This window comes from Phalacrocorax aristotelis, chromosome 20, assembly GCF_949628215.1.
Source record: "Phalacrocorax aristotelis chromosome 20, bGulAri2.1, whole genome shotgun sequence".
NCBI lineage: Eukaryota > Metazoa > Chordata > Aves > Suliformes > Phalacrocoracidae > Phalacrocorax > Phalacrocorax aristotelis.
In genome coordinates this window covers 4,291,301-4,305,728 of record NC_134295.1, presented here as the reverse complement: position 1 = coordinate 4,305,728, position 14,428 = coordinate 4,291,301, and the positions used below count along the sequence as shown (strand labels likewise).

The window sequence follows — 14,428 nt, the reverse complement described above, 5'->3', positions numbered from 1 at the left end:
ACGTCTGTAGGTTTGGAAGGGCAGCAGGAATCCTGCTGTAATTCAGAATGTAACTGTGGGGTTTAGCACCTGAGAAGAGACAGACGAGTTTCTGCTTCTCTGTGCCAACCTGTTGGAGTTTTCTTCTGGGGTTTTTGGGAAGTTGTGAACGATTCCTATGTGTAGCTGGATGTACATCGTGTGTCGCACCTTGCTTTGCAGCCTACAAGCCCAATGGATCAGATGGGGAAGATGAGGCCCCAGCCATATGGAGGAAACAACCCGTACACACAACAACAGGGACCTCAAGCGGGGCCACAGCAAGGACATGGATATCCAGGACAGCCGTATGGGCCACAAACTCCCCAGAGATATCCCATGGGAATGCAAAGCAGGACGCAAAGTACAATGGGCAGCATCTCGTATGCACAGCAGGTAGAGCACCCAAGTTTCTGTAGTCCCTATTTACAGCAGGGGCAGGCAGAAGAGCAACGAAGTACTGTGTCTTCTAAAGGAACCACCTTCAACCAGGTTGGAATCAGTTGCTTAGGTAAAATGACATTTCTTTAGGCTACGGGTTGCACCACACCTGGATCCAGGTGTGATCGATGTACAGGGACCTATGGAATCCTTGCTTCCCAGAGAGGCAGTGGCAGAGGAGTGAATCAAACAAGGGAAAAATAAATAGCAACGGGAGTAAGATATTCTTTCTGCTGTGTTCTGTTAAAGACACAGCTATTCTTTACAGAAGAAATTATTTTGGGTCGGTTTTGGCTCATTACATGATCCAAGTGGCTCCTGCTGGACTGTTTGCAGGGTTCAAAAGGCTGCGATTTTTTTCTTTTTTTTGTTTTTTGTAAGCAAGCAGTCTTTCCTTTTGATTTTACTATCATTGAAGGGTGGTCAGATCAGGGTCCCTAAAAACTTAGTTATGGTGCCTATGAAAGCTTTGTTACTGCAAAGAATAACGTCATATGCAAGTGACTTTTGCTGTTGTCTGGGAAGTATCTAGGTAGTGGCATTTCCAGTACGTTCCCAGTTAACTGCTCTGCACAGGTCTCTGAATTTTTATTTCTTGAGCATAATCTTACTTTGTGTGTGTATATAAAATAGCTTTGTAACTGGTATAACTCTACCCTCTTCTCCTGTAGATTCCTCCTTACGGACAGCAGGGCCCCAGTGCGTATGGGCAGCAAAGCCAGACTCCGTATTACAACCAGCAAAGCCCTCATCCCCAACAGCAGCAGCCTCCGTATTCCCAGCAGCCTCCATCCCAGACCCCTCACTCTCAGCCTTCCTATCAGCAGCAGCAACAGCCTCAGTCTCAACCTCCACAACTTCAGACATCGCAGCCTGCGTATTCTCAGCAGCAGTCCCAGCCGCCCCATCAGCAGTCCCCAACTCCATATCCTCAACAGCAGTCCACAGCCCAGCAACACCAACAGAGTCAGCCTCCCTACTCGCAGCAGCAGTCACAGTCGCCCTACCAGCAGCAGCAACAAACTCAGCAGACAGCTTCCTCGGCTCTTTCTCAGCAGTCATCTTCATACCCTCAGTCACAGCCGCAGCAGCAGCAGTCTGCGTACTCCCAGCAACGCTTCCCCCCTCCTCAGGTAGGCCGTCTCCTGCTTTGTTTCCTTCTGTAAGTGATTTTTAAAGAAACTTGGGCAAATCCTTTTCTTTGTGCATTAAAGATGGCTGAGCTACTACGCGTCAGCAAGCTGGCTGGAATGATTACCGTAGTAGATGTGCTGCCTGCTCTGTTGTGTCTAGATCTGTATCTCTTAGAGAGGTGTTGTGGTGGTAACAGGCTAAGCCGTGCTAATGTTGCAGTTTTGAAGGCTGCTGTCGAGTAAATGCTGCTGTTTGGCAATGCCAGTCTAAAGAATTTCATACTGGAATGGTTTTCACGCTGTGGTCTGTGGAAGTTCTCCAGGTGGTCTCCAGAGCTGCTTGGTTTAGCGCAATAGTAGAGCACAGTTTGCAGAGTGACACATAGATGATGACGGGAGAGTTTGCTCTTAAATGTGAAACTTGGCTTTAGGGAGGAGAAATAAAGCAGCAAGTGCATGGAATTGAAGATAAAATCATGAAACCAATTTTTTTTTTTAGTATAAATTGTATTTATTTTCACCAAGGCTTAATAGAATTTTAATAGTTGTGTGAAAAGCTAGCTGGCACCTTTCAGCAAACATTGCAGTGCACCAAAGGTAGCTTTTGAAAAGTTGAAGATTTTAATTGACTGACTTTGTTTGTGTAATGAAGTGCTTGGAGCTGTGGTAGGATGTTAGAAGATCAAGAAGCTAAGTGGGCAGTCTCCCAGGGCAGTCTCCCAGGACAGTCTCCGCTTTTCAGGATCTGTAATAAGGGAAAGCTGGAGAATTACTGTTTTGTCATGTTTTAGACTTCGAGCCCCAGCAGTCTCCGTAGCAGTCCGGCAGTGTTTGTCCTCCTGCGGAGCAGTAGCCCTGCTGGCTTGAACTCTTTGCTGTCTTATTTCCTGTTTTGGGCAAATGTCACTGAGGGTACATAATTCTTCTACAATGTGAGAATATACCAGAGTGATTCCATCAGAGCCTTTATTTTATTCCCATTTGTGGTTTTCTTTTGGTGTTTCTTGACGTTTCAGGAGTTATCTCAAGACTCATTTGGGTCCCAGGCATCATCTGCTCCCTCAATGGCTTCCAGTAAAGGGCAAGAAGATATGAACTTGAATCTTCAGTCCAGACCTTCTAGCCTGCCGGTGAGTGGCGAGCTGATCTAGAAGTGAATGGGGCGAGGGCAATCAGAAGCACAGCAGGATAAATTAGCGCTGGTGGTATTCCACGTGGAAATGGGAATGATGGAGGCTGCCTGTGCTTTTTACTAAGTCATTAGCTTCTGGCTTCCCACTGGAGATTAAATGTAATTTACAAAAGTAATGGATTTGAGAGAAAAGTTTAACCCTAAATGCTCTGGTCTGCATGTTCTAGCTAAGAGGTTTTTTTATTTTTGAGCTTTTTGTTTGCAGTGTCTGAAGTACCTGACTGCTGTTAGAGTAGACCCTGACCTTCAGAAGAAAGCATCTAATTTTTATTTGATTTTCTTGTTCCTTCAGCCCACTGTTGCACTGGTGGTTAGCAGACCGGCAGCGTGGTTCCCTTTCTGTGTCACTGGATCCTTATACTGCTGATTTAGGCTTCTTTGGTCCAATCTGGCTGAACAGTTGGTGAAAAAAACAAATTTGTTAGTACCTGGAGTGAGGAAGATCAGTCACAGATAGCTTCTTCCTTGGCAGATGGAGAATTATATTTTTCTTTTGCATTCTAAATCTGCTTGCTAAATGTTCAGTGAAGCCAGGCATGAGATTAGTGCCTAGTGTTCCAGCAGGTTTTGGACCAGAACAGTTTAACTTTGGGTTAAAACTTCATCAAGAAAATGGAGAAGGGTTAAAAGTTTAGATTAGTTTGCATGAGTTGGTCTGTGCCTCTGACTTGGAGGGAAAGTTTTGAGCTGCTGGGTTCTGATTCTGCTGGTTACTTTCACTGCAACCAGTAGGAAGCGAGTGAGCTTTTATTTTTTTATTTAGCCACTGGCTAAGTCAGTTCCCTGAGCTGCAGTTGGATTGGTCAGGGGAGAGGGAGCTGTGTACGTAGCAAAGTTATTTTTTGCTCTCAGCAATGAGAACGGCTTTGTTGTGAGCCCCTTGAAATAATTCCTTTGGATTGTGGGTACAAATTGTCACCCAAAATACAAAGTAATTCTAGTTCTGACCACCTAACGGGCGTAGTTGTGGGTTGTTTCTTTTTTCTTCCTTTTTTTCTTTTTTTTTTTTTTTTTTTTTTTCCTTTTGGACCCTGATTGCAAAGATTTAATTTGTTCTGAGGCCTGGGGGAAAAATCCTTTTAAATAGCATGTTTCTTTCCACTCTGCCTCTCCACAAGTTCTTCCATGTGACCCATCTTCTGGCGAAGAATGTAGGAAAAGTGAAGCCACTGAATTAATTGAAGAAATTGCTCTAGCGCCGAACGGTGGGAAGTCCTGTTCAGTAGCATTGTTGATAGAGCCTTCATGAATCCTACCAATCAGCGCCCTCTGACTCAGATTATAGGAATTAGTTGCTCTGCTTAGCAGAAGTGGCTCCTTCTCAGCACCAAGTGGGAGTTTGTTTTATACCTTGTGGTTAAATGTATTTGGCCTTTTCAAGTTTTACTTTTTCCCAAGCAGTTTAAGAAAAGATATCCCTCTCTGCTGCAAGAGTGAAGGAACCTCGAAATGAGGGAATTTGACCCAGTTTAAAGGTCTACCAATTTCTGATCAGGTACTTTAGAGGTTTGCTGAAGAGAAATCCAGGGTGCAAAAAAACAGGTCCAGCTTTTAAAAATGACTAGTTATAAAGCTCCCTTCTGTTTTAAAGAGACTTTGTAGTCATCTTGTTTTCCTGACTTTATCACCAAATAATTTGCATTTAAAAAGTTGAGCAGTCTTTAGCTTACCGAGCACTGGTGGACCTCTGGGCCTTTCTTCCTCGGTAAGCAAAAAAAATTAAAAAAAAAGGAGACCCCCTGCAGAAAACTCGCCCTTATTCTTGCATGTGTTTCATAATTCCTTGCCTTCTTGTTAACGGTCGTGTAGGACAAGGCCAGCATCTGTTAACTGAGAAATGCATCAGAGGGTGATGCTCTGGCATGGTTTGAGGGGAGGAACGCTGAGGTGTGTGGGAGCCAACTCTTCCTTTCAGTGATCAATCTCTTGCACAAAGTTTGGCCTGGGGATGCTTCGAAACCAAAGAGCTACGTGGAAGGGTGCTATCAGTTTCTTTTTATCTTCCTTATATTGCTCTGTCTGTCTGTTCTAGAAAGTTTTAACCTACTCGGGAGGATTCCTGGATCCCTGTTTTGCCATTATGTGTTACTTACAGAGGTATAGTTAGTTTGTGGGCTTTTAATTTTTTGTGGAGTTCTGAGCCCCTTTCCAAGCCTCACTGGGTGCTGTGGAATAGCTCACTGGGTATCTCGGAATCGGGGCAAATTGTGCCATGCATCATCTTTAATTAAACGTAGATCAGCTCCAGGACGAAAAGGAGGTTGCTGCTTTTTAGGTTCTTATGAAGTGTTAAATTTATGTAGCCACTGCATTTACGAGTCTTTGGCCTTCACACATTAATATTGTACATCAACATCAGTGTTGGAATTCTAAGTAAGAAAGGGGAGAATATTTCTTCGGCTAATCCTACCAGTGTATTGGGAGGTGGTGATCTCCTAGGTGGTGACACTGTTGAGTTGTTCAACTCCTGTGAGCTCTTGGTGGCTTTGTTAGGATCTGCCTGAGAAATGTCATGTTGATCGTTCTGGGTGGCGGACTTCAAGGTATCTTCCCAATAATGATTTTTGTGTCACTAAGTAAACTTTTTCCTGATGGTGTTCCTGTGTTCAGACTGTTAACAGCAGAAGACTCGAATTACTGAATTTCTCTAATGCTTTGTCTGCTCATCTGTAAGTAGCAAAAAGTCTGGTCTTCCGTTTCTGCCGGTGTTACACGCTGTTCTAGCTTCAGTATTGCCTGGTTTGTTGCTCCCTTTCTGAAGATTCTACTTTCTGTATTTTGGGGGAGTGTGCTGCTGCTAACTCGAACTCACTGATGCCTTTTAAAGAGTCGATGCATCCATGCGAGTGTCCTGGCTGGTACTGTTTTTCACCCAGCCTGCTACAGGAAGAATTTCCCTGAAGAACTTGCAGCTTCCCCAGGGAGGCTCTGTGAGGATTGCAGCTAAACTAAACTTAGATTGCTGTTGTGCATGGGAGAAGTGAAGTGTAGTCTTTTGTGTCTGGGTGTAATAGAGGAATAGTAATCCTTAGTATAAATCTGTTTCTCCCAGGAGATTCCCTAGCCTCTTCTCCTTGGCAAAGAATTCTTCCTGGCAAGCTGTATCCACTTCATTTGGTGTCTTTATCTTTAAAGGCTTGGATTCTGAGTCTGTAGGAGTCAAATATTTCCAGCTGTTAATTACCTTCTGCTTAGACATGGAAGGTGCTGGTAGCAAGTACAGGGGAAGCAAGTAGGGTGCTAGGACATCCATTTGGGTTTGGATTGCAAATCAGTTCTCTGGACTTTTAGGTCTGTTGGGAGGAATTCTGTATCTCATTCCGGAACATCTCAATACAGATTGTTATCTTGCCCCAGTCTCTGTCTTACGGGCTGCCTTGAAGGAGTTGAGTGCAAGTTTCTGATGTCTTTGAGGGGGATGAGGAGTAGAGCATCGAGACAGTGGTTGTCATACCGGGCTGTTCATACCTTCCCAACCACAGGAGGTGATAGCTGTGGTTTAGGACTTCCAGTTTGGCCCCAAAAGCCATTTATAAAGCAAAACTGATTTGATACCAGTATGTACTGGCCTGTATTTGCTTTTCATTGGACCTTCTGGGATTTCTTCAGTGAAGTTTTCCTATCTATGGAAACCAAAACTTCTGTGAGAGGTATTGTTTTCAGCAGTGCTTCGATGGGAAACCTTCTGCGAGGGGTGGGACTTCTGGAACCAGGAGGGTAGACACTGGCAAGGTTTCCGAGGCCCCAAAATAGCGAGGTTGTGTTTGAGGTTTTTGTTGCGGTAGATATGTAATGAAGCAAACTGGGGCAGCTTGGACAGATGTTTCAGAATTCCCACCCCAGAATGTCCTTTGTTTATTTTCGTCAGTGTGCTGCGTAGCCTGAGGGAGAAACCCCATCCCTCTTCTGGGCAACTTACTTTCATCTTGATCTGGAGTAGGAATCGCTTTAATCTCAGCATCTTGCACTATTGGAAAACTCTTTTGCTTATCCAGCTGCGTTTCACTTTGGCTCATCTCTGACTTTAGATCTGAAAAGTGTCTTGTCAATGGCAGAAAGGAATATAACCAACTGAAAACAGAATCCTGATCCGTCTTTTGAATGTGCATCCTGGTCTTGGGTCTTTGCAGAATGGATTTAGCAAAACTGGGTTTTGTGGGGAGGAGAGAGGAATGAGGCTGCAGAGTTTTGGCTTGTGCAGAAAGAACCCTTCTGTGAATATCCCTGGCAGTTGTGGGGTATTTTTTGTTTGGTTACCTCTTCCTTAAGTCAAGTGGTTTCTGAATTTAGACACTGGAGGTTGTCAGGGAAGCACCGTTTGGGATCTCCCATTCTTACAAAGTGGTCATTTCAACGTGTATTCTGTAGGTACTTGAAGTGGAATAAAGTTGAGGTCTGTCAGCTGCATCTCCTGACCTGGAAATAATTAATGCAACAGGCTGAAATGCAGCAAAAAAAACTGTCTCAAAGCTGCCGTGGATGGAGAGGGAGGTGCAGGCCAGGAAATGAACGTTTTCTTAAAAATTCTCTGAGCTCGAAATTAATCATTTTGACAATTTCTTTTGTTTTGGGGGAGGGGAAAAGAACCTTCTCTAGTTGAATTTGCTGGTCACTTCAGGCTCTTTTTTTTTTTTTTCTCCTTTTCTTTTTCCATATGGGACTTACTGCTTCTGTTTGGTTTGTATTTGGCCTTTTGAGCTTGTCTTATTGCTTGCCTTAAGAGAAGGATTAGTGATGTATGCATTTCAAAGCAGGGTAGTTGCATGCTGTGGTGCCTGGGCATCACAGTAGATATACAGATAAACACACCAGCACCCAGCAGCTTGCCCCGAGGAGCACAATACCTGAAACACTGGTATTAGAGATTGGTGCATTCCAGTTTATGCTGATATGAAGGTTTCTATCCCAAGTTGTGGTGATACGGGGAGTTGAAAATGTTTTTTCCTGACTGAAGCTCCTCTGAGCTTCTTGTGGTGTGTGATTGTGGCCATCATTTTTGTGTGGCTTCTTGAGAGGACTGTGACTTTTTTTTGTAAATTTTTAAAAAATTATTTTTCTAATAACCTCTAGAGCTGTGGAGAGCGTGGAGCCCCACTCGCAAAGCTACCCTAATCTTCCAGCCACTCCAGTGACATGTTTCACGCCTGTGACTTCTCGGGGTTGCTCAGCTATTTGTCCATGTGGCAATTTTCTCTCCTCCCACCCCTTCCTCCGGGTTTGAACTGAGCTAATCCGACCCGGTGCTTGGGAGGAAACTCCCCACCCCGCACTTCATCGCCCGGGCCCGCTCCGGGCTGCGCGAAGCCCTCCACCTCCAGTGAGCGTCCCTTTCGAGACGATGCCGCGCGGAGCCGCTGATGCAGCTTCGCGGGAGCCTGCGCTGGCAGCGGGTTGCACTATGCTCGATGCCGGGCTCGTTTCCTGTTTCTATTCTGGTCGCGAGCAGCTCGGCTCTGCTTCCTGCCTGCACGCCTCGCACAGATTCCCCTAACCCCCAGCCTTTCGTTTTCTTAGGAGCGATTTCGGTTACGGACCCAACTGAAAGAGGAGACGGCGTGGAGGTGGGTGGCAGGGATGGCTGGCAGCTCACTTGGGAGAGGACGGGCTCTTGTTCTTTTAGGCCTGGCCAGAGTGACTAGGCGGGTCAGTGTTTAATCAGGAAATTGCTGTAGGATGACCAGTTCTGGTCTTGGATCTCGAACAATAGCCCGTGCTCTGTCACACGCATCCCCTGCGCTGCCGCAGCCTGAAAATACAGAGCTGCTCCATGCACTGTAACTGCTGAAATGCATGCCTCGCGAGGTGACCCTCTGCTTTTCAACATGCTTTCAAGAAGCTCGTTGTAGGACATGGAAATCAGTTTTTCGCTTCCTTTTTTGCTGCTGACTTGGTGTCACTGGAGACCCTTTAAAACGTGCGGAAGCCTCTTGTCGGTCTGATGTCCGACATGCTAGCCTCATCCTCTTCCCTTTCCATCAAAACCCTGCCAGAGGTCCCACACTGTGCAGGGGAGGGAGAGTCCATGTTGGTGTGACCTTCCTCTGCTGCGTGAGCGGTTGCAGGGGTAAATGAAGGTGTTTAACTTTGGCTGACAGCGCTGCATGCGTTTTAAACGCTGCCACACCTGAACTTTCAGTTTACAGGAATAATTTTCCTGTTAATATCCTTTTGGCGTGCTGGATTGACTTGTCTTGGAGATGTGCACGATCATAAATGCCATGGAGAAAACTGTTTCCACATGGTGCTCAAATGTGGGGCATGGCAGGGGCCCAAGGCTCGCTCTGTTCCCTTCCTGCAGCGGCCACGCTGCTCGGATGGGCTTGTTGGGTACAAGGTTCACGCCATGATTTCAAAGAAGCCCTGGTAATTGGAGGAGAAGTTGTGTAATTTTTTTTTTTAATTATAATTTTGAATCAGGCCCTACACAGGAAAATAGAAACCTTTATTAAAAAAAATAAAAAGGTTGAATTTCCTGAAATGACAAGAAGTGACATCTCTAGGAATTGACTGTTCTGGCACCCTGACCCCGAGGGTAGCGCCGGGTGTATGTCAGAGTCTGGCCTGGGCCAGGTTTCCGTGGTTATGTTACCTCTTCCCGTGCACGGTCGCTGCTCTGAGCCAGGGGGAGAGGAGAATTTCCTTGATTCACTCCAAATGTGTCTTTGGTTTCTCTGTCCCGCCCGGGTCAGCAGTACCTGGGTGCGGGTGTGGTATTGCATACAGGGTCTTGACTAGAAGTGGTTTCTCTAGAGATGCCCCAGCCGTAGCCCCTGGTGTCACTCTATTGCTGCCCCCCCCACAGGTGCCAGATTCATCAGGCTTGCCAATGCCTGATACCTTCGAAATCTTATTCTCTCCTAAGACCTTCCTACTGCCTTTTTAGAAATTGATTCTGTCACTCTTAATTGTTTCAAAGAGGCTGATAACAGTACTGAAAGCTGAGTTGTCTTAAAATCCAAAGTACTGGCCTGAACAGGGGCCTTTTTTAAGTTTTTAATTATTTCAGACTCCTGCCTTTACTGCATTTCTTTGCCCACCCCAACTCGTGTGGTTGGCATGGTGGCATAATCACATGCTGAGATGACTAAATACTTCGGAGTCTAAATTGGACACATCGGAGACTGGAAAGCGCCTTCCAGAGGAAGCACTGCTGGGGAATTGGAATATCCTTACGCTGGCAATAAAGAGGGTAGCTTCCTGCCTCTTATGTGATTTAGTGTTTTATATGATCTGGGGTTTGTCTCCAGACTGAAGTAGAATACTTCAAAACCTCTGGAAGGAAAACAAAAGCTCTTTAAATAAATGGTCTGTGGTCTGTTATCAGAGACCCGTATGAGTTTCTCGCTTGCACTTGCCTTCCCAAAGCCTGGTGTGAGACCAGCCTTTTCTGATTGATGTGATCGACTTGTAGGTGTCGCTCCCCTTGCATTCCCCAACACCCTCCAAAAAAACAGCATTGCCGAGAGCATCCTCTGCTGCTGCTGCACTCTTGCTCCTCGTTGTGCCTGGGGTCCTCCATGCTTCTTTCCTGCAGCTTGGTTTAGGGTCAGTGTTACTGTTGAAGCTGGAGGTTTTATCCTTCCATGGGGCAGCGCTGTGGCTGGGTGGCCGGGTCAGCTTCTGTGTTAGCTAAAGTGACACTCCTCTGTCATACAAAACTTCAGCATTTACCACTGCTTCTTTGAATACTTTGTGTTGTGTCAATGTTTATCTAAACCTGGCAGTATTTTTTTAGAAGCTGAGCAGCCTGCAAAGGGTTAAATGGAAACTTCTGGAGAGTTTTGCTGCTGCATTTCCCAGGGTCCTGTAGAAGAGCTCAGCACCCAGCACTCCCTGAGCGGGAATGCTGGCCTTCCACGTGGTGGGTTTTCCCTTCAGCGACATCTTGTTCTATGGATGAATCATGTTACTCCTTCTATACTTTGTGCTGCAACTAAGGCTTTTGAATCTCTCCTCTCCAAAGACCGAGAATATGAAATCTGTTAGCTTGCTCAGTGTTTGAAGGGGGAGGAAAGCCCCCTTGCACCCCCCCCCCCCCCTTTTTTTTTTTTTAATTTTATTTGGAGGGGGAAGAGAAGGAGGGGTGGCACAGGGTAGGAGCAGTAGATGTGATTAAAGCTCCTGCCGAGTAGATCTGTGGGAGTGGAGTATCGACCTCTGAAAAAATCAATGGCTGCTGCGGTAGCAGTGCTGGCTGTTTTGCAAGGTCTCCCGTTGCAGGAATGTAGTAAAGCCAGCAGCACTTCCGTCTATCGTCCTCCCTTTTTATTTCGTACCTGCTTTCTGCCAAGCGACCAGACTCACCTAGATTTACTGAGGTGGATTAGAACAGCAGCTTATTTTTGCAATCAGAGTAAAATTTCTTGTGTGCCACTGAGCCCCTCCTCCTGACAGCCTCCTTTCCAAATGCTCTTTTTCCTGCAGTGCAGCTAGAGCCAGCAGCTTCTACCAGTTTGTCTAAAGCCAGCCTGGAAGAATGAGCTTTTCAGCTTCTTTTTTGAGCGAGGAAACTGCACAAATCTCTTGCATGTTCTAGTCCCCATCTTAGGTTTGTAATTGTCAGCGCCAATGCCTGAGAGGAGCTTAAACTCCTCATAAGGGAAGGGAATATGGACTCCATCTAGCAGAGGCTGGAGCCTTGGTAGTGTTACCTTCCTGATATTTGTCTTAGTGGGCAGGTGTTTTTCCCCTTGAAGTAGTAAAAGTATAGCATTTATTCCCTTTACCTAAGGACTGCTTGAATGAGTAAGTGGCACATAATAGGACTCGAAGGTTGTTATGCACGCTTGGTTTTGTAACCGGCAACTTGGGTTTTTCTCCAAAAGACCCTGCTGCAGAAGCTGAGGCCTGTAGTTTCTGGTTGCTCACATGTGGTCCTTGCTCACGTCAGAGGTTGAGCTTCCAGGGACATATCCAAGGGGCCAAACCCAGTGACTTCACTGCATAATTAAATCCCTTTGTTCCTTCTGATGCCTGATCTTGTCACATTTTGAAGGGGGATAGAAGAGAAGAGGCAAGGCCATGAACTTAAAAAGCTTTCATAAAACACGGAAGCGTACCGTGTGGCTTGTGCTAGTGCGGCAGTGATCTTCCTTCTGGGCATTCCGTGTTTTTTATGCCAGGAGAAAGTCATCCTTCTCTGTTAAACTAAAAGCCATCTTTTCAGCGCCTCAGAGAGTAAGAGGTAAGAGCTGTGTGGCAGTGGAGGCAAGCTGTGTATGGTCAAGGGGACACCAGCTTGTGTTACTAGGCTTTGGTTATATTTGATTAATCTTTAGTCATCTTGGGTAGCTTGGGAATGTGGGGGAACATGCTTCCCACACATGTACGATCACAAAATCGGTAACAGGTAAACTGGCAGCTTAAAAATACTTATTTTTGGTTTCTGTCCCACTCCTCTCAAAGTATGACAGGGTACAGAGCACATGGGAAGTTAACAGCGTCTTTCACTTACTTTAAATTCCAGAAATGTTCTAGATGTGATGAGAGGTTTTATTGGACAGACATTCTGCACACATCCTTTCTCCTCCTCCCCTTTGTTTCTTGTCCAGCCCATATGCGCACCAAGAATGATGATCATCTAGAAGGTGCTTTTGGTGCTGTAAAGATGGATTCGCTGTCTCCTGCACAGTAACCGATGGCAGGAGAGCAGAGTGAGGCGAATGGTGGCCTTCCCTGGAACAACTTGTATATTTTTGGGATAGGATAGGATGGGACTTTGGCTTTGGAATAGTTCACTTTCTTCTCCTGGCGATGGTAGGTCTTTACATTCCCACCCGGCGTGTTCCGTAAGCCTGCAGCTGCCTACTAAACGCTGACAGGCAGTGCTCAGTGGGGTTGATGTTTGTGGTGGTACGTGCTGATGGGTTTTGTCAGAATTTTAAAGCACGGCAGTTGAAGCTGAGCTGGTGGTGATGCAGGGCCTGCAGGAGTGGGGGCCCTTTCCAGCGTGCCTCCGGTAAGCTGGACCAGCTCGGAGACTGAAAAACCCTGTTCTCACTCTTTGATTTTTCAGCAAGAAAAAAACTCTGGAGACAGACTATAACTCTCTCTAGATGAAAAGTATCAACTGGATTTCTACTGTAGCTTAACTTGTGTTCCCCAGCTCCAACTTCTGGTTTCTACTGGGGAGGCAATCTGGAAGAGGCATACAGGAAGTAGGAAGGTGGTGGCAGAGGTGGAGGAGGCTGCAGAGCCCTCTCCAGACCGTTCCGTCACATCTGAGACATCCCAAGTCAGCTTTGCAAGGTTTCTTCTTGGATGTGAATCTGTGAGTCTGGTGTAAATGGGGCACGGTGAGGTCTCCAGGCTGCTTTGTGTTACGAGATAGAGTGCTTTGTGAAGCAAAAGACGCAAGATTCAGTTGTCTGTACTGTAGAAGGAGGAACAAGTCTATCCATTTCCCTAAAATAGCAGGGAGATCCTAGCTTGCCAGTCAGCTGTGTAATTTTTGTGATAGGATTGAGGTATTTTGGATGTGGAAATAAAGGGGAAGGAAAGGACAAGCTTGTGATTTTTAAGTGTTGATAGTTCTTGAATGAGTGGAAAAGAAACTGCAAAGAAAATGAAATTGTAATAGAAAGTAGGTATTTCAGTTAGTCAGAAGCAATGAAGAGGCTTTTCCCTTTCAGAAAGAATCAGGGAATAAATTTAGCTATTGTTCTCTGGTCTTGCTTGTAAGCATCTTTATGGAAACAACTGGCCGTACAGAATTTATAAGCTCCACCACATGCTCGTCTCCAGATCATAATTTCCTTGAGTGCTATCTAGTGATCTGATAGTGCCTACAGTCATTGCAGTCTGACTGCCCTCCTTCCCTCTTCCCCCACGCTTTTCATATGCACTTAGGTTGGGAATGGGCAGGGGAGTAGTAGAGGAAGGCTGCAGTCCCCAGTGAGGAGATCAGTTTGCTTTCTGGTCAGTCTTCCTGCTCTTCCAGATCGGTGGGGTGGGCTGGTGTGGAGCATTGAATCTCTTCTCTTCTGGGGTTTTGTTACCTTGATCTTAAGTATTTCTTGTTGTTTCATCTTTGTGTTTGTTTAACAAATGAACTTGTTACAGATAGTGAAATGGTGGTTCCTCTTTTCACATAAAAGAAACCTTGCTGTTTCCAGCTTAAACTAACCGGCTCCCTTGTGTTGGTCATGCCAGGACTTGCAACCCTTTCCCTGAGATACATGAACTCCCCTGCCCCCTCCTTTGGGTACCAGATTGTGTGATTTCAGGCATGGTTTTGTTGTGGTGTGAAAAGAAGGTGTTAGCTGCTGAGTCCTTATTTGTCAGCAGTACTGACAAACCCATGCTGGCATCGGCAAGGGTTGGGCAACCAATCGCAGCTGGAACAGTTATCGTTTCAGGGTCCCTATGGGCTTCCGCTATCAGGTCACATCCCAAAATAACACTGGGCAGTATTTCAAGTGAAGAAACTCAGGCTTTGGGGCTGCAGCCAGCCTGGAGTGTGAGATTCTGTGTGAAATAGTTGGAATCCCTCCAGCGTTTTTGATCTGCATGGCAGATGAGCAATAAAATGCATAAAAAACACATTGGAAACACGTGAGGAAATTCTCCAGACCCTGACGTTTCCTTCAAGTTGGCAGAGTTACTGCTGTCGAGCCTCACCTCCTGTCTCGGCTCAATTGGCTGT

The 14,428-nt window shown here is 45.9% G+C and overlaps 1 protein-coding gene across 6 annotated transcripts in view; it reads left to right on the top strand.

The window, feature by feature from the left end:
* ARID1A (AT-rich interaction domain 1A) overlaps positions 1–14,428 on the top strand; it is a 62,873-nt gene that overhangs the window by 25,169 nt on the left and 23,276 nt on the right. For 5 of the 6 annotated variants that reach the window (XM_075114917.1, XM_075114919.1, XM_075114918.1 and 2 more), the window contains 3 exons: positions 202–414; positions 1,131–1,592; positions 2,609–2,722. In XM_075114917.1, the coding sequence (XP_074971018.1) occupies positions 202–414; positions 1,131–1,592; positions 2,609–2,722 (789 nt within the window). The remainder of the gene's footprint in view (positions 1–201; positions 415–1,130; positions 1,593–2,608; positions 2,723–14,428) is intronic. The other variant, XM_075114916.1, reaches the window with a different exon arrangement.